The sequence below is a fragment of the Carcharodon carcharias genome, chromosome 7, assembly GCF_017639515.1.
Source record: "Carcharodon carcharias isolate sCarCar2 chromosome 7, sCarCar2.pri, whole genome shotgun sequence".
Classification (NCBI taxonomy): Eukaryota; Metazoa; Chordata; class Chondrichthyes; order Lamniformes; family Lamnidae; genus Carcharodon; species Carcharodon carcharias.
In genome coordinates, this window is record NC_054473.1 from 77,171,226 (window position 1) to 77,189,774 (window position 18,549).

General features: G+C 40.2%; 1 protein-coding gene across 2 annotated transcripts in view; it reads right to left on the reverse strand.

Moving 5' to 3' along the window:
• The window catches only part of LOC121280279 (nicolin-1-like), a 46,089-nt gene extending 27,952 nt beyond the window's left edge, over window positions 1-18,137 (reverse strand). For both annotated transcript variants that reach the window (XM_041192098.1, XM_041192100.1), the window contains exons 1-4: window positions 18,038-18,137; window positions 13,857-13,993; window positions 6,317-6,502; window positions 2,557-2,676 (exon numbers count right to left, since the gene is read on the reverse strand). In XM_041192098.1, the coding sequence (XP_041048032.1) occupies window positions 2,557-2,676; window positions 6,317-6,502; window positions 13,857-13,988 (438 nt within the window). In that variant the 5' untranslated portion in view covers window positions 13,989-13,993; window positions 18,038-18,137. The remainder of the gene's footprint in view (window positions 1-2,556; window positions 2,677-6,316; window positions 6,503-13,856; window positions 13,994-18,037) is intronic.
• Window positions 18,138-18,549: the final 412 nt, after the last annotated feature.

An 18,549-nucleotide genomic window follows, 5' to 3' on the forward strand; every position in this document is an offset into this window, starting at 1 on the left:
AAGTATATTCAAGGCAGAGATAGATAGATTTTTAATCAGTAAGGGTTATGGGGAAAAGGCAGGAAAGTAGAGTTGAGGATTATCAGATCAGCCATGATCTCATTGAATGGATGAGCAGACTCGATGGGCCAAATGGTCCACTTCTGCTCCTACATCTCATGGTCTTGACTGCACTGTTGACGACATCTTCCATCACTTTGCTGATGATTGAGAGTAGACTAATGGGGTGGTAATTGGTTGGGTTGGTTTTGTCCTGCTTTTTGTGAACAGGACATACCTGGGCAATTTTCCACATTGCCGGGTCAATGCCAATGTTGCAGCTGTAGCAGAGCAACTTGGCAAGAGGCACGGCTAGTTCTGGAGCACAAGTCTTCAGTACTATCGCCAGAATGTTGTTCGGGCCCATAGTATCCAGTACCTTCAGCCATCTCTTGATGTCATGTAGAGTGAATCACACTGGCTGAACACTGACATCTGTGATGCTGGGGACCTCAGGAGGAGGCTAAAATGGATCATCTACTCGGCAATTCTGGATGAAAATGCTTCAACTTTGTCTTTGGTATGATGTGCTGGGCTTCCCCATCATTGAGGATGAGAACATTTGTGTGCCTCCTCCTCCAGTTAATTTGTTTAATTGTCCACCAACATTCACGACTGGATGTGGCAGGACTGCAGAGTCTAGATTTGATCAGTTGGTTGTGGCATTGCTTAGCCCCGTCTCTTGGATGCTGCTTCCACTGTTCAGCATGCAAGTAGTCCTGTTTTGCAGCTTCACCCGGTTGACACCTCATTTTCAGGTATGCCTGGTGCTGCTTCTGGCATTCCCTCCTGCACTCTTCATTGAACAAGGGTTGATTCCCCAGCTTGATGGTAACAGTAGAGTGGGGGATATACTGGGCTATGAGGTTACAGATTGTGTTGCATTCAATTTTGCTGCTGATGGCCCACAACACCTCATGGATGCCCAGTTTTGAGTTGCTAGATCTGTTTGAAATCTACCCCAGATAGCAAGGTGGTAGTGTCACACAACACAATGGAGGGTATCCTCAATGTGAAGACGAGACTTTGTCTTCTAAAGGATTGTGTGGTGGTTGTTAATAGTATGTTAATTATATTGTTAAGATACACAGGGTGAAGGCTTTGTTTAATTAAGTACTTTGATCACATATAAACAGGGGATAGCTGGAACACTGGGTGTGGGAGGGGAGGTACAAGACTGAACAAAGTCACTGAACTCTCTCAGAAAAGAAAAGCTCTGGATCATGGGGCTTTGACTTCACCAACCAGTTTGGATTCTGTAAACAGTGCTCATGCCTACTGATACTGTCATGGACAGATGTATCTGCGACAGGTTGATTGGTGATGACGAGGTCAAGTAGGTGTTCCCTCTTGTTGGTTCCCTCACCACCTGCTGTTGACCCAGGCTAGTAGCTTTGTCCTTTAGGACTCAGCCAGTTTGGTTAACAGTGGTGCTACTGAGGCAGTTTTAGTGATGGACACTAAAGTCCCCCACCAAGAGCATATTCTGTATCCTTGCCTCCTTCAGTGCTTCTTCCAATTGGCGTTCAACATGAAGGAGTACTGATTCATCAGCTGTTGAGAACTCCCAGGGCAACTCCCTCCTGACTGTATACCACTGTGCTGTCATCTCTGGTGGGTCTGTCCTGTTGTTGGACTGGCACAAGTCCCCAGATGTTAAAAAGGAGGACTTTGTAGGGTTGATAGGGCTGGTTGTGCCATTATTATTCCTGGTGCCTAGGTAGATGCCAGGTGATCCATCTTGTTTCATTCCTTTTAGGCTTTGTAGCAGTTTGATACAACTGAGTGGCTTGCTAAGCCATTTCAGAGGACATTTAAGAGTCAACCACATTGCTGTGGGTCTGGAATCACATGAAGATCAGACAGCAGATTTAGATTCCTTAAAGGACATCAGTGAACCAGATGGATTTTCATGGCCATGATTACTGAGACTAGCTTTTAATTCCAGATTTATTAATTGAATTTATATTCCACCGGTGCTATGGTGGGATTTGAATCTGTGTTCCCAGAGCATTAGTCTGGGCCTCTGGATTGCTAGTCCAGTGACAACACCACTATGTCACCACCTCCCCCCATTGCTCTCCCAAGCTGGTTTAAATTCTCAACTGCGCACCCAAGGTGGAATTTACATTATTAAGCTGTTGATTGGTGCATGATGAAATAATTCATAGACATCCTAAAATGTTTTCTTTTAGTGGGGATTCTATAGCTGTGTTCGACCTTGATGAAGGAATCCATGGCACGAAATGATATCTGCTCGTTCTCTTGACTCTGAGGTGTGGGAATGTTCTCCCTTAGCTTGCTGGAATGTGTTAAGGTGTGAGAAAGCAACTCTTGGGATCAAACTGCAGAAATTCTATTTATCTTTTGCCATTTGTCATGAATCCCTATTTAGAATGGCTCCAATTTTCATGTTAACATGTTTCATGTTATTCATGTTCTGTGTTGTTCCAAAGACATGTTTTAAAAACTTTCAGGGTGGCTGTAATAAAAGAGATGCTCAGTACTGATACTTACATCTTTATCGTGGTCACACTCATACATTTTGATGTCTTCTATTGTAAAGTTCAGCCAAACTGGAGATGGCTGCCGCAGGATCAGGCGCACTGTCGTTACCTCATCTGGTTCAAACAGCATCTATGGTTAAAGCCCAATATACATCGTCAGCCAACTTAACAACTTGTATACAAGCGCCTGACAAAATCTCACTGTCTTACTACAGAGTAATAATGCTGGAAACATTAGCAGTGCATTATATTGTCCATTTGCTGCCAATAGAAGCTCCAAAGTTAGCAGCAAACTTCAAGAGCTGGAGGCAAGAGGCGTTTTGATCCCATGCCTCTGACAACAAAAAAAAACCACCAAGCAGCTCATCATTAGAGGAATCATACCTTTTGACAATTGACAGGCTAAGCAACTGGGATACCCGCTCCTTCTCCCTCATAGAACAGGAGAGTGATTGCAGGAAAGCTGGTGGGGATTGATGGTGTGTGTAAGTTACAACGTGCCGGGATGGGATAGCTTCAATGAAGCAACTTGTCGTTTCATGTCCTTACTTGTACATAAATAATTTGTTGTCATGGCCTATGTTGATTTTCTCAGCTATTGGGGAAGTTACCAATCCCAACAAGATAGTTAGTGCTTGTGACTTCAAAAAGAACTGAATATTTATTAATTCAAATGTGCACTGTTGTTTTAAAATGTATCCAGGGAGTATAGAAATCATACTTAACAAATCCGCGCTGACTGGTTTCTAGTTGCCAATAGAAAAGGGGCTGTTTCTACAGCAGAGGTATCAGATAAGCTGGCTATCGTTAATTGATAAATCACCAGGACCGGATGAAATGAATCCAAAGGCATTGCCAGACGTAAGGGTGGAAATTGCAGAGGTATTAGTCATAATTTCCAATTCTCCTTAGGTACAGGGATGATACCCAGAGGATTGGAGAACTGCAAATGTTACACTATTGTTCAAAAAAGGGTGCAAGGATAAGCCCAGCAATTACAGGCCAGTCAGTTTACTCAATTATGGAAAAACTTTTAGAAATGACAATTTGGGGCAAAATTAATAATCACTTGAGTAGTTGTGGACTAAGTAAGGAAAGCCAGCATTAAGGGCAAATTGTATTTAACTAACTTTCTTGAGTTTTTTGATGAGATAACACTGAGGGTTGGTGAGGGTATGTGATTGGTGTGGTGTACATGGACTTTCAAATATTAATGGATAAAGTGTTGCATAACAGGCTTATCAGCAAAGTTACAGCCCATGGAATAAAGGGGACAATAACAGCATTAATATGAAAGTGGCTATGTGATGGAAAGTAGAGAGGAGTGGTGAACGGTTGTTTTATAGACTGTAGGAAGGTACATAGTGAGGATCCCAAAGGGTGATATTAGCACCCCTGTTTTCCTTGATATATATTATTACCTAGACTTGGGTGTACAGGGCACAAGTTCAAAATTTGCGGATGATACAAAACTTGGAATTATTGTGAACTGAGGAGGATAGTGATAAACTTCAAAAGGACATAACTTAATGGAATGGGCAGACAAGTGGCAGGTGAAATTTAATGCAGAGAATTGTGAAGGAACACATTTTGGAAGGAGGAACAAAAAGGGGCAATATAAAATAAGGGGTAAAATTCTAAAGGTGATGCAGGAGCAGAGGGATCTGAGGTATATTTGCACGAATCATTGAAAGTGGCAGGGCAGGTTGAGAAAGTGGCTAATAAAGCAGATGGGATCATGGGCTTTTTAAATAGGAACATATTGTACAAAAGCAAATAAGTTATTATATATTGTACCTGTATAAAATACTGGTTTGGTCTCAACCAGATATTGTGCCCGGTTCTGTCTCACTGCTTCAGGGAAGTTGTGAAGGGATTAGAGAGAGTGCAGTAAAGATTCATGAGAATGGTTCCAGGGGAAGAACTTATGTGGACGGATTGATAAAGCTGGTATTTTTCTCCTTAGAGAAGAGAAGATTAAGAGGAGATTTAACAGAGGTGTTAAAAATGATGAAGGGTCTAGACAGAGTAGATATGGAGAAATGTAACTAGAGGACACTGATTGAAGGTAATTAGCAAAAGAACCTGAGGAAAAACCTTTTTATACTATGAGTGGTTAGAATCTGGAATGCACTACCTGAGAACGTGGTGGAGGCAGGTTCAATTGTGCTTTCGAAAGGGAATTGGATAATTATTACAAAAAATCGCAGGGCCAAGGGGAAAAGGCGAGGGAGTGGGATTAGATGAGTTGCTTTTGCAGAAGGCTGGCACAGAAATGACAGGCTGAATGGCCTCTTTCTGTCCCAAAACCATTGTATGATTCAGTATGATATCAAGGATTTCAGGAAATGATTTATCAATATACATACAGCACAGTATTCTGAGATCAACCAGATTAAAGTACAAAAATCCAACATAAACATTCAGTCTTTAAACTATGAATTCTATCTGCATCCATAATTGCTAGCATACAAACAAAAGGTAATCTTTGCAAATTTGGTATTAAACTGGTAATCTCACTGCAGGACCACAAGAATAGCTGATGTAGCAGAAGTTAATATTAAACTGGTGTTCTGAAACTGAGGTTAATACACGTTATTGAACTAATAGAAAGAAGCTTCAGTTTACATCTGCCTCATATTATGACTCTCCCCTAAGTGCTTAAAATAACACTGGGCAAATCAGATGTTCCATCCCTCACACTGATGGGTTTGAAATTCTCAAAAAATGTAAAACTAAAAAGAGATTCAGATTTTTATTTCAGATGTAAGATATGGTTTCATGTTTTTCCCATTTGGCAGGTTATTCACATATTAAGTAGTTGAATGATGTTATCTCCAGAATTTCAATACTAATGAAAACAAATCAGGCTCTGAGCTTCTAGACTCTAGAATATAATCTTTGTAGCATTATAGATGGTCTTTCTATTCCCTTGGATCCTTTTACAGGTAGTGACCAATACTAGTTACCACCGTCCCAGTGTGATCTTTGGAACTCTCTATTCAGATACTAACTCCAATGTTTTGTCCTGAGCCATGATACCAAAAATCTTTCTCGAGGATTGTGGCAGCTGCTGTTTCATACTGAAGCCTTGATTTCAATCATGTTGCTGTGGACACTTTCCAGCACATGACATCCAACAACAGATGTGATCTGGTTGTGTTAAAACAACATCAGTTGTTTAATTTTAATGGATTCTTTTTATTTGCTCAGTGCATGTTCACTGTCTCACTGCTTTTACATTAGTGGAACGGACAGGGGTCCAAAAATAAGTTGTCCAATCCAAATGCATTCAGTTGGTAAACGTGAATGTAACATAACTGTCAGAAGAACCAGCTTGCAAACCTATCCAAAGGCACCAAAAACAGGGAAAGTTAGGATTGCTGGGTCTTAGCTTCTGATTTATCCCATGCAACTCCTTAGGGTCTGTCCCTAATTTACTTCATTGTCTCACTGTTAAAAGGTTCAAGTGAAATTGTTAAGGTAATCTCAAACTAATTCCTAGTGGATGCGTAGTCACTGCCCATAATTTGGCATAAAATTGGCAAGATCATTCAGAGATGCAAGAAAGAAGGCTAATCTGGGAAACTGAAAAATATCACATTGGTGCAATAGCCGATAATAACAGGAGATTAGGCTAAATTGAACCAGCAACCAATTCTGGATTTGTCCAGCCTCTGATGTGGAGTAGCTTAAGTATCAAAGATTTAGTGTGAAATAATAAGAATATTCAGTCTGTTAAATCAAACTAATTTACTGACGAATCTGACCTGATCTCTATAGATGGAAAAGTAATACTGTGATCCATTCTCAGTGTGGGGGTTGGGCATCAGACACTTGTTCCGGATGCAGGTCTTCCATTTCAACAGCCTCCTGTCAGACCCTGCAGTCACTCGTCGTTGAAGACGTATGGTTAAGAAAGCGGTGTAATAATTCTTAAATGTAATCATCTGAAGCTGGTCAGTGAAGAGCAATATAACACAGTGTTAAGAGGCAGCTGAATGATAAGTTCTTCCAATGAAGGAGATAAACATTCAGAAAAAAGACATTTCATACAAATGACTGGAACATTACGATTGAAGAAAAACATGATAAATCTGCAATGGTTTAAGATTATTCATCTATTTTTTATAAGAGAAAAGGAATATAACAAAGTTAACTGGATGAACAATGGATTTGCTCTGCCGTATCGCAGGTTAGATGTTACTCTGGTTTATTAACTAACATCTACAGTTTACAATGCAATCACTTTATAAGCAGATACTCCACATTAAAAGATAACATTACTCCCAACAACAAAAAATGTCAATCCTGATGGTAGAGACTTTTGGGATAAAGATCAGCCTTTGTTTCAATGCATTTGTATTTTAAACTACGAATGCATTGAAACAAAGGCTGATCTTCATCGCATTTCTTTAAAAACTACTGTTCCTCACTCTCAATTCCCAGTTACGAAGACTGACCGTTCAACATGCTTTAAGAGTTTTACCAATATGTTTCTTTTACCAAGGTTTTTGGTGTACAGCAGTAGTTTAGAGTTAGCATCAATTTGCCATAAGACCATTAGATGTAGGAGCAGAAGTAGGTCATTTGGCCCAGTGAGTCTGCTTCACCATTCTATGATATTATGGCTGACCTGATAATCCTCAACCCCACTTTCTCCCCATAACCTTTGATTCCCTTACTGATTAAAAAGCTGTCTATCTCAGCCTTGAATATAGTTAATGACCCAGCCTCTACAGCCTTCTGTGGTAAAGAATTCCACAGATTCACTACCCTCTGAGAGAAGAAATCCCCCTCATCTCTTGTCTTAAATGGGCGACCCATTACTTTGAGATTATGCCCTATGGTCCTAGACTCTCCCACAGGGGAAAACAACCTCTCAGCATCTACCCTGCCAAACCCCCTAAGAATAAGGTTGTCTCTCATTCTTCTAAACTCAAGAGAAGTACAGGCCCAACCTACTCAACCTCTCCTCATAACAAAATCCCTCCATATCCGGGATCAACCTCGTGAATCTTCTCTGGACTGCCTCCAATGCCAGTATACCTTTGCTTAGATAAGAGGTCCAAAACTGTTCACAGTATTCTAGTTGTGGTCTAACTAGTGCCTTGTATAGTTTTAGCAAGACCTCCCTACTTTTACACTCCCTTCCCTTTGAAATAAAGGCCAACATTCCATTTGCCTTCCCTATTACCTGCTGAACTTGTATGTTAGCTTTTTGGGATTTATGCACGAGGACTCCCAAATCCCTCTGTGCTGCAACTTTCTGCAGTCTTTCTCCATTTAAATAATATTCAGCTCCTCCATTCTTCCTGCCAAAATGCATAATCTTACATTCCATAGAACCATAGAAAAGTTACAGCACAGGAGGAAGCCATTCAGCCCATCTTGCCCATGCCAGACCAAAGACACCCAGATGCCCTTTCTAATCCCACCTTCCTGCACCCGGCCCATAGCCCTGCAGCTTATAGCACTTCATAATTTTGTACACCTCAATCAAGTCACCTCTCAGCCTTCTTTGTTCTAAGGAAAATAACCCCAACCTATCTAATCTCTCCTTGTAGCTACACTTTTCTAACCTTGGCAACATTCTTGTAAACCTCCTCTGCACTCTCTCCAGAGCTATTACGTCCTTCCTGTAATGTGGTGACCAGAACTGCACACAATACTCCAGTTGTGGCCTCACCAGTATTTTATACAATTCCAACATTATATCCTTACTTTTATATTCTATACCTCTGCCAATGAAGGAGAGCATTTGCCAAGTTTTTACCCATTCACTTAATCTGTCCATATCCCTCCGTAGACTCTTGTGAGATCCTCACCACTTACTTTCCCACCTATTTTTGTATCATCCGAAAACTTGGTGATAGTACTTTAATTTCCCTCATCTAAGTCATTATTGTATTGTCATATTGTCTAATATGCTTAGTCATATTGTAAATAATTGTGGCCCCAGCATTGATCCCTGTGGCACTCCACTAGTTATAGGTTGCCATCCTGAAAATGCCCCTCTTATCCTAACTCTTTATCTTCCATTAGTTAGCCAACCCTCTATCCATGCTAATATACTACCCCCAACACCATGGGCTCTTATTAAGTTGACTTATGTGCAGTACCTTATCGAACGCCTTTTGGAAATCCAAATATATTACATCTGCTGGTTCCCCTTTATCTATTGTTTGTTAGCTCCTCAAAGAATTCTAATAAATTGATCAGGCATGATTTCCCCTTCATGAAGCCATGCTGACCCTGCTTGATTACATCATCATTTCTAATGCTAAACTACTACATCCTTTATAATAGTCCAACATTTTCCCAATGATGGATGTTAAGCTAACTAGTCTATAGCTACCTGTTTTTTGTCACCCTCCTTTTTTGGATAAGGATGTTACATTGGCAGGTTTCCAATTTTCTGGAACTTTTCCAGAATCTAAGGATTCTTGCAAGATTACTGCCAGTGCATCTGCTATGTGTGTAGTTACTTCCTTTAATATCCTAGGATACAACCCATCAGGTACAAGGGTCCTATTGACCTTTAGTCCCATTAGTTTCCCTAGTACTTTTTCTCTAGTGATAGTTATTGTATTTATCTCCTCCCCCCTCTTTACTCCCTTGATTATTTAGTATTTTTGGAATGCCATTAGTGTCTTCTGCCGTGAAGACTGATGCAAAGTATTTATTCAACTCCTCTTCCATTTACTGGTTCCCCATAATTGTTTCCCCAGCCTCATTCTCTAAGGGGTCTATGCTCACTTTGGCCTCTCTCTGCCTTTTTATATATTTAAAGAAGCTCTTACTGTCCATTTATATATTACTTGCTAGTTTACCCTCAAAGTTTTTTTCTTCCTCTTTGTTTTTTTTGGTCAATTTTTTTTGGTTTTTAAAACTTTCCCAATCCTCTGCCTTACCACTAATCTTTGCCACATTGTATGTTTTTCTTTTCAATTTGATACTATGCTTAACTTATTTGGTTTAACCATGGTTGGTTTATCCCCATCCTAGAATCCTTCTTTCTTACTGGGATATATCTTTGTTGTGAGTCATGAACTATCTTCTTAAACGTCTGCCATTGTTCATCAACTGTCTTTTCTGTTAATCTCCTCTCCCAGTCCACTCCAGCCTACTCTGCCCTCATTCCTTTGTAATTACCCTTATTTAAGTTTAGCACAGTTGATTCTGACCCAAGTTTCTCATTTGCAAACTGAATGCTAAATTCTACCACATTATGGTCACTGTTTCCTATGGGATCTTTTACTTTGAGATCATTTATTAAATTTGCCTCATTACACATTACCAGATCCAAAACAGCCTGATCCCTGGTTGGATCCACAAGATATTGTCCTAGGAATTGGTCCCGACCATACTTTATGAATTCTTGCTCGTTGTGATCTCTGCCAATTTGATTTTCCCAATCTACATGAAGATTAAAGTCACCCATGGTTAATGCACTGCCTTTTTTACATGCCTTCATTATCTCCCGATTTATTCTCTGTCCTACAGTATAGCTACTATTAGGGGGCCTATATACTACTCCGATGAGGTCTTCTTCCCCTTATTATTTCTTATCTCCACACATGTGGATTCTACATCTTCCGAACCTAGATTATTCTTTGCTATCGTACTTATTCCATCTCGTACTAACAAAGTTAACCCACCACCCTTTCCTTCCTGCCTGTCCTTTCAAAAAGTCACATACCCCCAAATATTTAGTTTCCAGCTTTGATCTCCTTGTAACCACGTTTCCATAATGGTTATAAGATCATACCCATTAACCTCTATCTGTGCCGTTAATTCATTTATTTTGTTCCGAATACTATGTGCATTTAAGATCCATTAATTTTGCCTTTTCACCATTTTTTCCCCCCTTTTGACCCTATTTGCTGCTTTTTTTTAAATGTTTGTACACTCTGTCCCTTCCTGTCACACTCTGGGTATCAATACCTAAATAGCTGCCCTGCAATGTTGCCATATCCTTTTGATTTGTTAGCCTACATATCCCCTGTCCAGAATCCTCCCCTTCCCCCCTTATTTAGTTTAAAGCCCTTTCCAAAGCCCTAGTTATTTGATTCGCCAGGACAGTGGTTCCAGCAAGGTTCAAGTGAAGCCCGTCCCACCTGAACATCTCCCTTCTACCCCAGTACTAGTGCCAATGCCTCATGAACTGAAACCCATTACTCCCCCATCAATGTTTGAGCCACACATTTAACTTCTTGACTTTATTTACCCTATGCCAGTTTTCCTGTGGCTCAGGTAGTAATCTCGAGATTATTACCTTGGAGGTTCTGCTTTCTAATTTAGCTCCTAACTGTTCAAATTCTTTCAGAAGAACCTCCTTTCTAGTTCTATCAACGTCGTTGGTACCAACATGAATGATGGCAATCATACCACACTGGGCAGTTTTGTGTCAGTGGTTAGGCAGGAAACAAAAAGTTGGTCCAATTAAAGTCATAAATGACATCCTCTGTAACTGTAGTGTATTATCTCTGCCACTCAACCACTTGGCAGCCTTTGACATGGTCAACCACATCATGGTCAACATGTCTTGGTAGGAGCAAATAGGAATGTCACTTATTACTTGGAAGGTGCAAGTCTAGTTGGTGTAGAGGAACAAAGGGATCTCAGAGTACAAAGATACCAATCACTAAATGTTGTGCTCCAGGTTAGCAAGGCCATTAAAAAAAAATCAAACCAAACACTGGACATTATTTCTAGAGGGACAGTATTGAAAAGTTGGGAAGTTATTCTGAGCCTGTATCAAATATTGGTTAGACCACACTTAAGAATACTGTATGCAGTTCTGGTCACCATATTATAAAAAAGATATCGAGGTACTGGAGACGGTGCAGATGAGATTACAAGGATGATACCAGGAAGGGACTGACTTGCTGGGTTTGTTTTCTCTTGAAAAAAAAGGCTGAGGAGTGACCTATTAGAGGTCTTTAAAATTATGAAAGATTTCCATACAGTGGATACAAGCAGAATGGACTGAATCTTTCCAGGAATGGCAATCACTGTTGGATTGCCACTCCACTCCTATTTACTTACTTTGCCTGGAGCACCACATTTCTTGCTGGGCCTCCTGAGAAACGTGGAGTGTATGTGCTCCTGAAGTCTTTCCCTTGAAGTGTAAGAGCGATGGGGGAAACCAAGCCATGCCCCCTTTTTACAGCACTAGCTGCCATATAGGTAAGATTAAATGTCCCAAACAAACTTTGACAAGCTATAGATAGGTGAGTGTGTAAGGTTGAGGGGGTAGGATGGCAGGTGGATGAGGGAGTTGGGGTTAGTCAGGTGGTCGGGGGTGTAGTCAGGAGGTGGGAGAGTAGTTGGGTGATCAGATGAATAGTCGGGAGTTGGGAGTCATCGGGGAGAGTGGAGGGGTTAGTCAGGGCGTCCAGTGGGGAGTTGGGGAGAGTCAGTAGTACGGTTACCCAGGAGCTTCTAACTTCTAACCTTTCCTGGCTAAGTATTCTGCTAAGTGAGTCGGAACCATCCAAAGTATCTGACTCTTAACTCAGTTTTGGAGGGTTCCAGGTGCAGGGGAATTGCCCATCGGAAGATGGAACTCTGCAGGGATTGCCTGTGGAGTCCTTGCATTGGAACTTCTGAGGGGTCCCCCAGTGCATCTTCTGGGTTACCTCCGGGGTATGGCCTTCTGGAGACTGGAAGATCTGGGCCAACGTTTCCTCTTGTGGAGAAAAGCAAAAGTAGTGGCCATTGTTATAAGATAGTCACCAAGAAACCCAATAGGGAATACGGACAAAACTTCTTCATCCAAAAAGTGGCGAGAATATCGAACTCGCTACCACAAGGAACGATTGAGGCGAATGATATAATTGCATTCAATGGGAAGCTAGACAAGCACATGAAGGAGGAGGGAATAAAGAATTACAATAGTAGATTTAGATGAGGAAAAATGGGAGTGTCATGAAGATATTAATGTATATAATGTTATTAGAAATTATTTTTAAATTGGACTTGTAGTAGGGTCTGTGACTGTGGGTGTGTGCGCGACTTAATTGGATTAAAGCCAAATAGTCTGGGTGATTTGATGTATAGTAGCTTGAGATGTTACTTCGATAAATGGAAGGCTAGAAGGTAAAGAGTTCATTTGCATTTGTTGAATAAACCATTCAAAAGGGAGTAAAATCTTACACGTAGCTAGGAGACGCCAAGCAATGTATTTATATTGCTAATAAAACTGGTGCTATGAAAGGGGTTTTATTGTTAGAAGAAGTGCAGTTCAAAGACCTAGGGATACCATGAGAATTTACATTCAAAGGGAAGGCTAGGTATAAACAGAAAAGAGTTTTGTATGTGCAGGTCAGAGGCATGTAAGACCTAAGCAGCCTGTAAGCCAACAACTGTCTGCAAAGGAACAAAATTGTTGAATTTGTAAGGTTAAATTTGCTTTGCCTGGTGTCTGTTTAAAGTCTATGGGGTATTGTAGCCTTGATGAAGACTTACCTGGGAGTGATTAATTTGGAGATTTAAAAAAAAAGTTATTATGGCAGTAATTTGTAGACATGTATATGTGTTTAATTTCTTGTTAAATTAATAAATGTTTAAATTAGTTTATATAAAAAACCTCTTGAGGCTTGGTGGTTTCATTTTTGAATCCAGAGCTGCATCTCAAACATACCATTTGAAATTATAGGTTATGACAGTTGTTCAAGTTTCCCTCTGGGATTTAAACAACTCAACCTTTACTAATGGCTGTGTCATAACAGGAGAACACTTGAGTGGAGCATAAACACTGGCGTGGACTGGTTGGGCTGAATGGCCTGTTTCTGTGCCAGATATCCGAAGTAATTCTATTTTTATTTTGTTGAAGTATTTCTTTATTTTTTCCACACACTAATTTGGCCAAACCATTAAATGCTAGACAAACATTTTAAAAACTTATTTCCACAAGTTTACATAAACCACCAATCCATTCCCATCTCTATAGCCATCTGCATTCCTGGGTGCGCTCTTTTCTGAACTTTCAGCTCCTCTGCTTCTGGCCTTTTATACCCATTCTTTTGCCTTACCAGCTACCTCATGACCAGCTGCTTCCTTATCCCCTCAGTGTCTCTCTCTCTCTCTCTCTCAAGACACCCTTTAAAACTTACCACTTCTATTAAGCTTTTTTGTCATTTTCATTTCTTTAGCTATCTATCTTGCCATTCAGACCACAACTTAGACATTTGAGCACAACGTACTGATTGTATACTTTAATACTGAGTAAAAAAGCAGTAATATTTCCATTGTTAGTTTTGCATTTAATAATTAATATATTTGAGAGGCATGGGACTCACATACATTAATGATTCTTTCCCGTGGAAAAGTCACCTCAATTACAAACACTCCTGGTTTTGCCAAGTCTGTTTTCACATCGCCAGTCTGTAGTGCAATCGGACTTTTGATTATACATGCAATACTCCCGTCTGCCATTTTAGCTGTGTGGATAGAACAGGAGATTTGTGTTAGATACAACCAAATGGTCAGTGAAATAATAGAAGACTGGCATTGTAATTGGATAGTGCCTTAAGATTTCAAATTACTCAAGTTGGAAGGAATTCATCATTGGAGTTCTAAGCCTCTGGATTTTTTAGGCGTCTAACCAATATTGTATCTACAAAACACGCTAGAGATAATAAGACCATAAGATGTAGGTGCAGAAGTAGACTATTCAGCTCATGGAGTCTGTTCCACCATTTAATGAGATCATGGCTGACCTGATAATCCTCAACTCTGCTTTCTTGTCTTTTCTCCATAGCCTTTGATTCCCTTACTGATTAAAAACCTTTCTATCTCAGCCTTGAATTTACTTAACAACTCAGCCTCTACAGTCCTCTGCGGTAAAGAATTCCACAGACTCACTACCCTCTGAGAGAAGAAATTCCTCTTCATCTTTGTCTTAAATAGGCGACCCGTACTCTGAGATTATGCCCTCTGGTCCTATGCCCTCTCCCACAAGGGAAAACAACCTCTCAGCACCTACCCTGTCAAGCCCCCTAAGAATCTTATATGTTTCAATAAGGTCGTCTCTCATTCTTTTAAACTCCAATGAGTACAGGTCCAACCTACTCGACCTCTCTTCATAACAAAATCTCTCCATACCCGGGATCAGCCTAGTGAACCTTCTCTGGACTGCCTCCAATGCTAGTACATCTTTCCTTAGATAAGGGGATCAAAACTGTTCAAAGTATTCTAGGTGTGATCTAACTAGTGCCTTGTATAGTTTTAGCAAGACTTCCCTATTTTTAAACTCCATTCCCTTTGAAATAAAGGCCAAAATTCCATTTGCCTTTCCTATTACCTGCTGAACTTGTATGTTAGCTTTTGGGAATTCATGCATGAGGGCCTCTGAATCCCTTTGCCGCAGCTTTCTGCAGTCTTTTTCCATTTAAGTATTCAGTTCTTCTATTCTTCCTGCCAAAGTGCATAACCTCACATTTTCCCACATTACATTCCATCTGCCAAGTTTTGATCCACTCACTTAACCTGTCTATATCCCTCTGTAGACTCGTTGTGTCATCCTCATCATTTACCTTCCCACCTATTTTTGTGTCATCAGCAAACTTGGCGATAGTACATTAATTTCCCTCATCCAAATCATTAATATATATTGGAAATACTTGAAGCCCCAGCACTGATCCCTGTGGCACTCCACTAGTTACAGGTTACTATCCTGAAAATGACCCCCTTATCCCAACTCTCTGTCTTCTATTAGTTAGCCAATCCTCTATCCATGCTAATATACTGCCCCCAACACCGTGGGCCCTTATCTTATTAAGTAAATTTATGTGTGGTACCTTATTGAAGGCCTTTTGGAAATCCAAATATATTAATTTACTGGTTCCCTTTTATCTATCCTGTTTGTTACTTCCTCAAAGAATTCTAATAAATTTGTCAGGCATGATTTCTGATTCATGAAGTTATGCTGACTCTAGGTGATTATATTATGCATTTCTAAATGCTCTGCTATTATGTCTTTTATAATAGAATTTAACATTTTTCCAATGACGAATGTTAACCAAATGGCCTATGGTTAGCTGTTTTTTGTCTCCCTCCCTTTTTGAATAAGGATGTTACATTGGCAGTTTTCCAATCTTCTGGGACTTTTCCAGAATCTAAGGATTTCATGGAGCAGGAAAAGCTACCAGACACCAGCTAGGAGGCTGTTGGAACAGTCAAGTCCAAAGATAACAAAAGCATGAATGAGGATTTCAGCAGCAAATGAGCTGAGACAGGGTTGACATAAGAATATTCAAAATAGGAGCAGAAGACTGTACAGCCATCGACATTCAATATGATAATGGCTGATCTTGGGCTTCAAGTTCGCTTTCCCACCTGCTCCCCATATCTCTTGTTTCCCTGAGAGATAAAAAATCTGTCTATCCCAGCCTTAAATATATTCAATGATGGTACATTTACAACCCTGTGGGGTAGAATTCCAAAGATTCACAATCCTTTGAATGAAGAAATTTCTCTTTGGCTCAGTCCTAAACGATCAATTCTATATTCTGAAACTGTGCCCCCTTGTTCAAGATTCCCAGCCAGAGGAAACAACTTTTCAGGATCTACCCTGTCAAGCATCTTTATAATCTTGAATGTTTCAATGAGATGACCTCTCATTCCTCTAATTCCAGAAAATATAAACCCAATTTACTCAGCCTCTCATCATAGGTCAACCTTCTTATCCAAGAGACCAATACAGTGAACCTTCGGCTGTATTGCCTCCAATGACGTCAAGAGGTTGTTATGATGGTGGAAAGAGGCAATGGAAAGATGGTGATGAAGTAAATATGATGTCAGAAACTCATCTTAGGTCAAATAAGACCCCAAAGTTGAGAACAGACATACTTATTCTGAGGCTGTTCCAGGGAGAATGGTGGATTTAGTAGCCAGTGAATAGAGTTTGGAGTGGGGACTGTAAACAATGGCTTCAGTCTTTGTGATGTTTAAGTGAAGGAAATTTCTGTTCATCCAGTGCTGGATGTCATATAATCAGTCTGATAATTTAGCAAACCTGAGGCAGTCAAAAGAGATGGTGATGAGGAAGAGATGGGTGTCATCAGCATCTGAAAATAAACAGTGCTTTTGGGAGATGTCACCGAAGGGCAGTGTGTAGATGAGAAATAAAATAAAAACAAGTAGACAGAAAATGCTGGAAATACTTAGCACATCTGGCAGCATCTATTGAGAAACAGAGCTAATAGTTCAAGTGGATGACCTTTCATCAGAACTGAGAAATATTAGGAATGTAATAGGTTTTAAGTACAGAGAGGTTAGGAAAAAAGGGGAAGTCTATAGTATGCCTTCCATCCTATCACAACCCTCCCTTTTGTCTAGTTCAGGGAGTGGTAATGTCACTGGACTCCAGATCCGCAGCAATGTTGTTGACTCTTTACTGCCCTCTGAAATGGCCTGGCAAGCCACTCAGTTCAAGGGCAATGAGGGATGGGCAACAAATGTTGGCCTTGCCAGCAATGCTCATATCCCATCAAAGAATAAAAACCAACCCATGCTTAAAATCTATCATATTTCTAACTTTCCCAATTATGATGAAAGGTCATCAACCTGAAACATTAATTCAGTTTCTATCTCCACAGTAGTTGCCAGACCTGCTGAATATTTCCAACATTTATTGACTTTATTTCAGATTTCCAGCAAATGCAGTATTTTGCTTTTGTGGAAATAAATAGAAATAAATTTGTCAAGGTATTGAAATAATAGCATTGGGAGACAGTTCCATTATTTGTCTCACGTTTTAAAAGAGACATTTCCCATTTCTCTTTAGGTCAGTACATGGCAATTTTCAATTTGCCAGATGCTCATGCACTTCAGACAGACATTAGGGTAGCAGTGAGAGGCTTTATGCAATTGGTTTCAATATGACAGACTAAGGAGGAATGGGTAATCAGGGGATGTGGAGGGAATGCAGGAATCATCTTGTGTATGAGTACTGGGTTCAGAGAATTTATGCTGAATTGTGATGCCTCACATTTGAAGTGTGACCGCATTACAGTCTTAATCCCGATTATAAACTGCTTCATAAAGTGGGTCTTGAACCCCAAACCTTTCATCAAATGAGCCAAGCTGCCAACTGCAGTTATTTACACCTAGAACAAGTTGTACCATGGATTCCAAATGTATGTCAGTGTTTGGGAGAGAGGAAAATGAGGAAGGAAAGGGAAGATTTATTTTACTGGGAAGTGGAATTATTTGTGAATTTTAGGCTTTATTACTCAATGTAACCATGTTCCTTGATATAATAATTTAGTAGGAATATCATAAACATTTAATATCTCAGATATTCTCATGATGTAGCTAGAATAGTGAAACCTCCGGATAATAATGGACTTTATTTAAAATATAATAAAATCAAATGCTCTGAAAATATCCATTGTGATCAGAGATTGGGTCAAAACCTCGTACAATTCCAGCAGTGTTTATATACTTAAAAAATTACAGGGCATCATAAAAGCATATCTTACCGTCAGTTTACTAATTTTGGAATAAATGATGGTGATTATTTTCCGATTTTAACTGATCCGTTTATTAAAGAATCGGTAAGTTGAAGGCGGAGCGCGAGCATTGCGACGGTCACGTGATAAGAGAAGGCGGGGCATGGCGCGATGACGTCATTGATCGGCGAGTCCAGGAGGAGGTGACCTAGACGTTAGCGGAGGCGGCGCAGCACGTGATGATGATCGCGTGGTACACTGACTATAAATAGGACGTAATCAGAACCCCCGCTCACAAGCGAACGCTCTTTTTGGCTTTTGAGTTGGAAGATATACGTGTTGGGGAGACATTTTTAATATAAGAAACTTTCAGCTCTAGCGTGTAGCTTAACTGTGAAATAAAGTGCTAACACAAAAAGGCACAGTTTCTGTGACGCAAATTCAATTAAACCAATGATAAGATTGGTGCTGTGCAGTCCTCGTGGCGCGGTGAAGCTGAGACGTCAACCTTTATTTTAGGCGGGAGGCCCATCTAACGGACA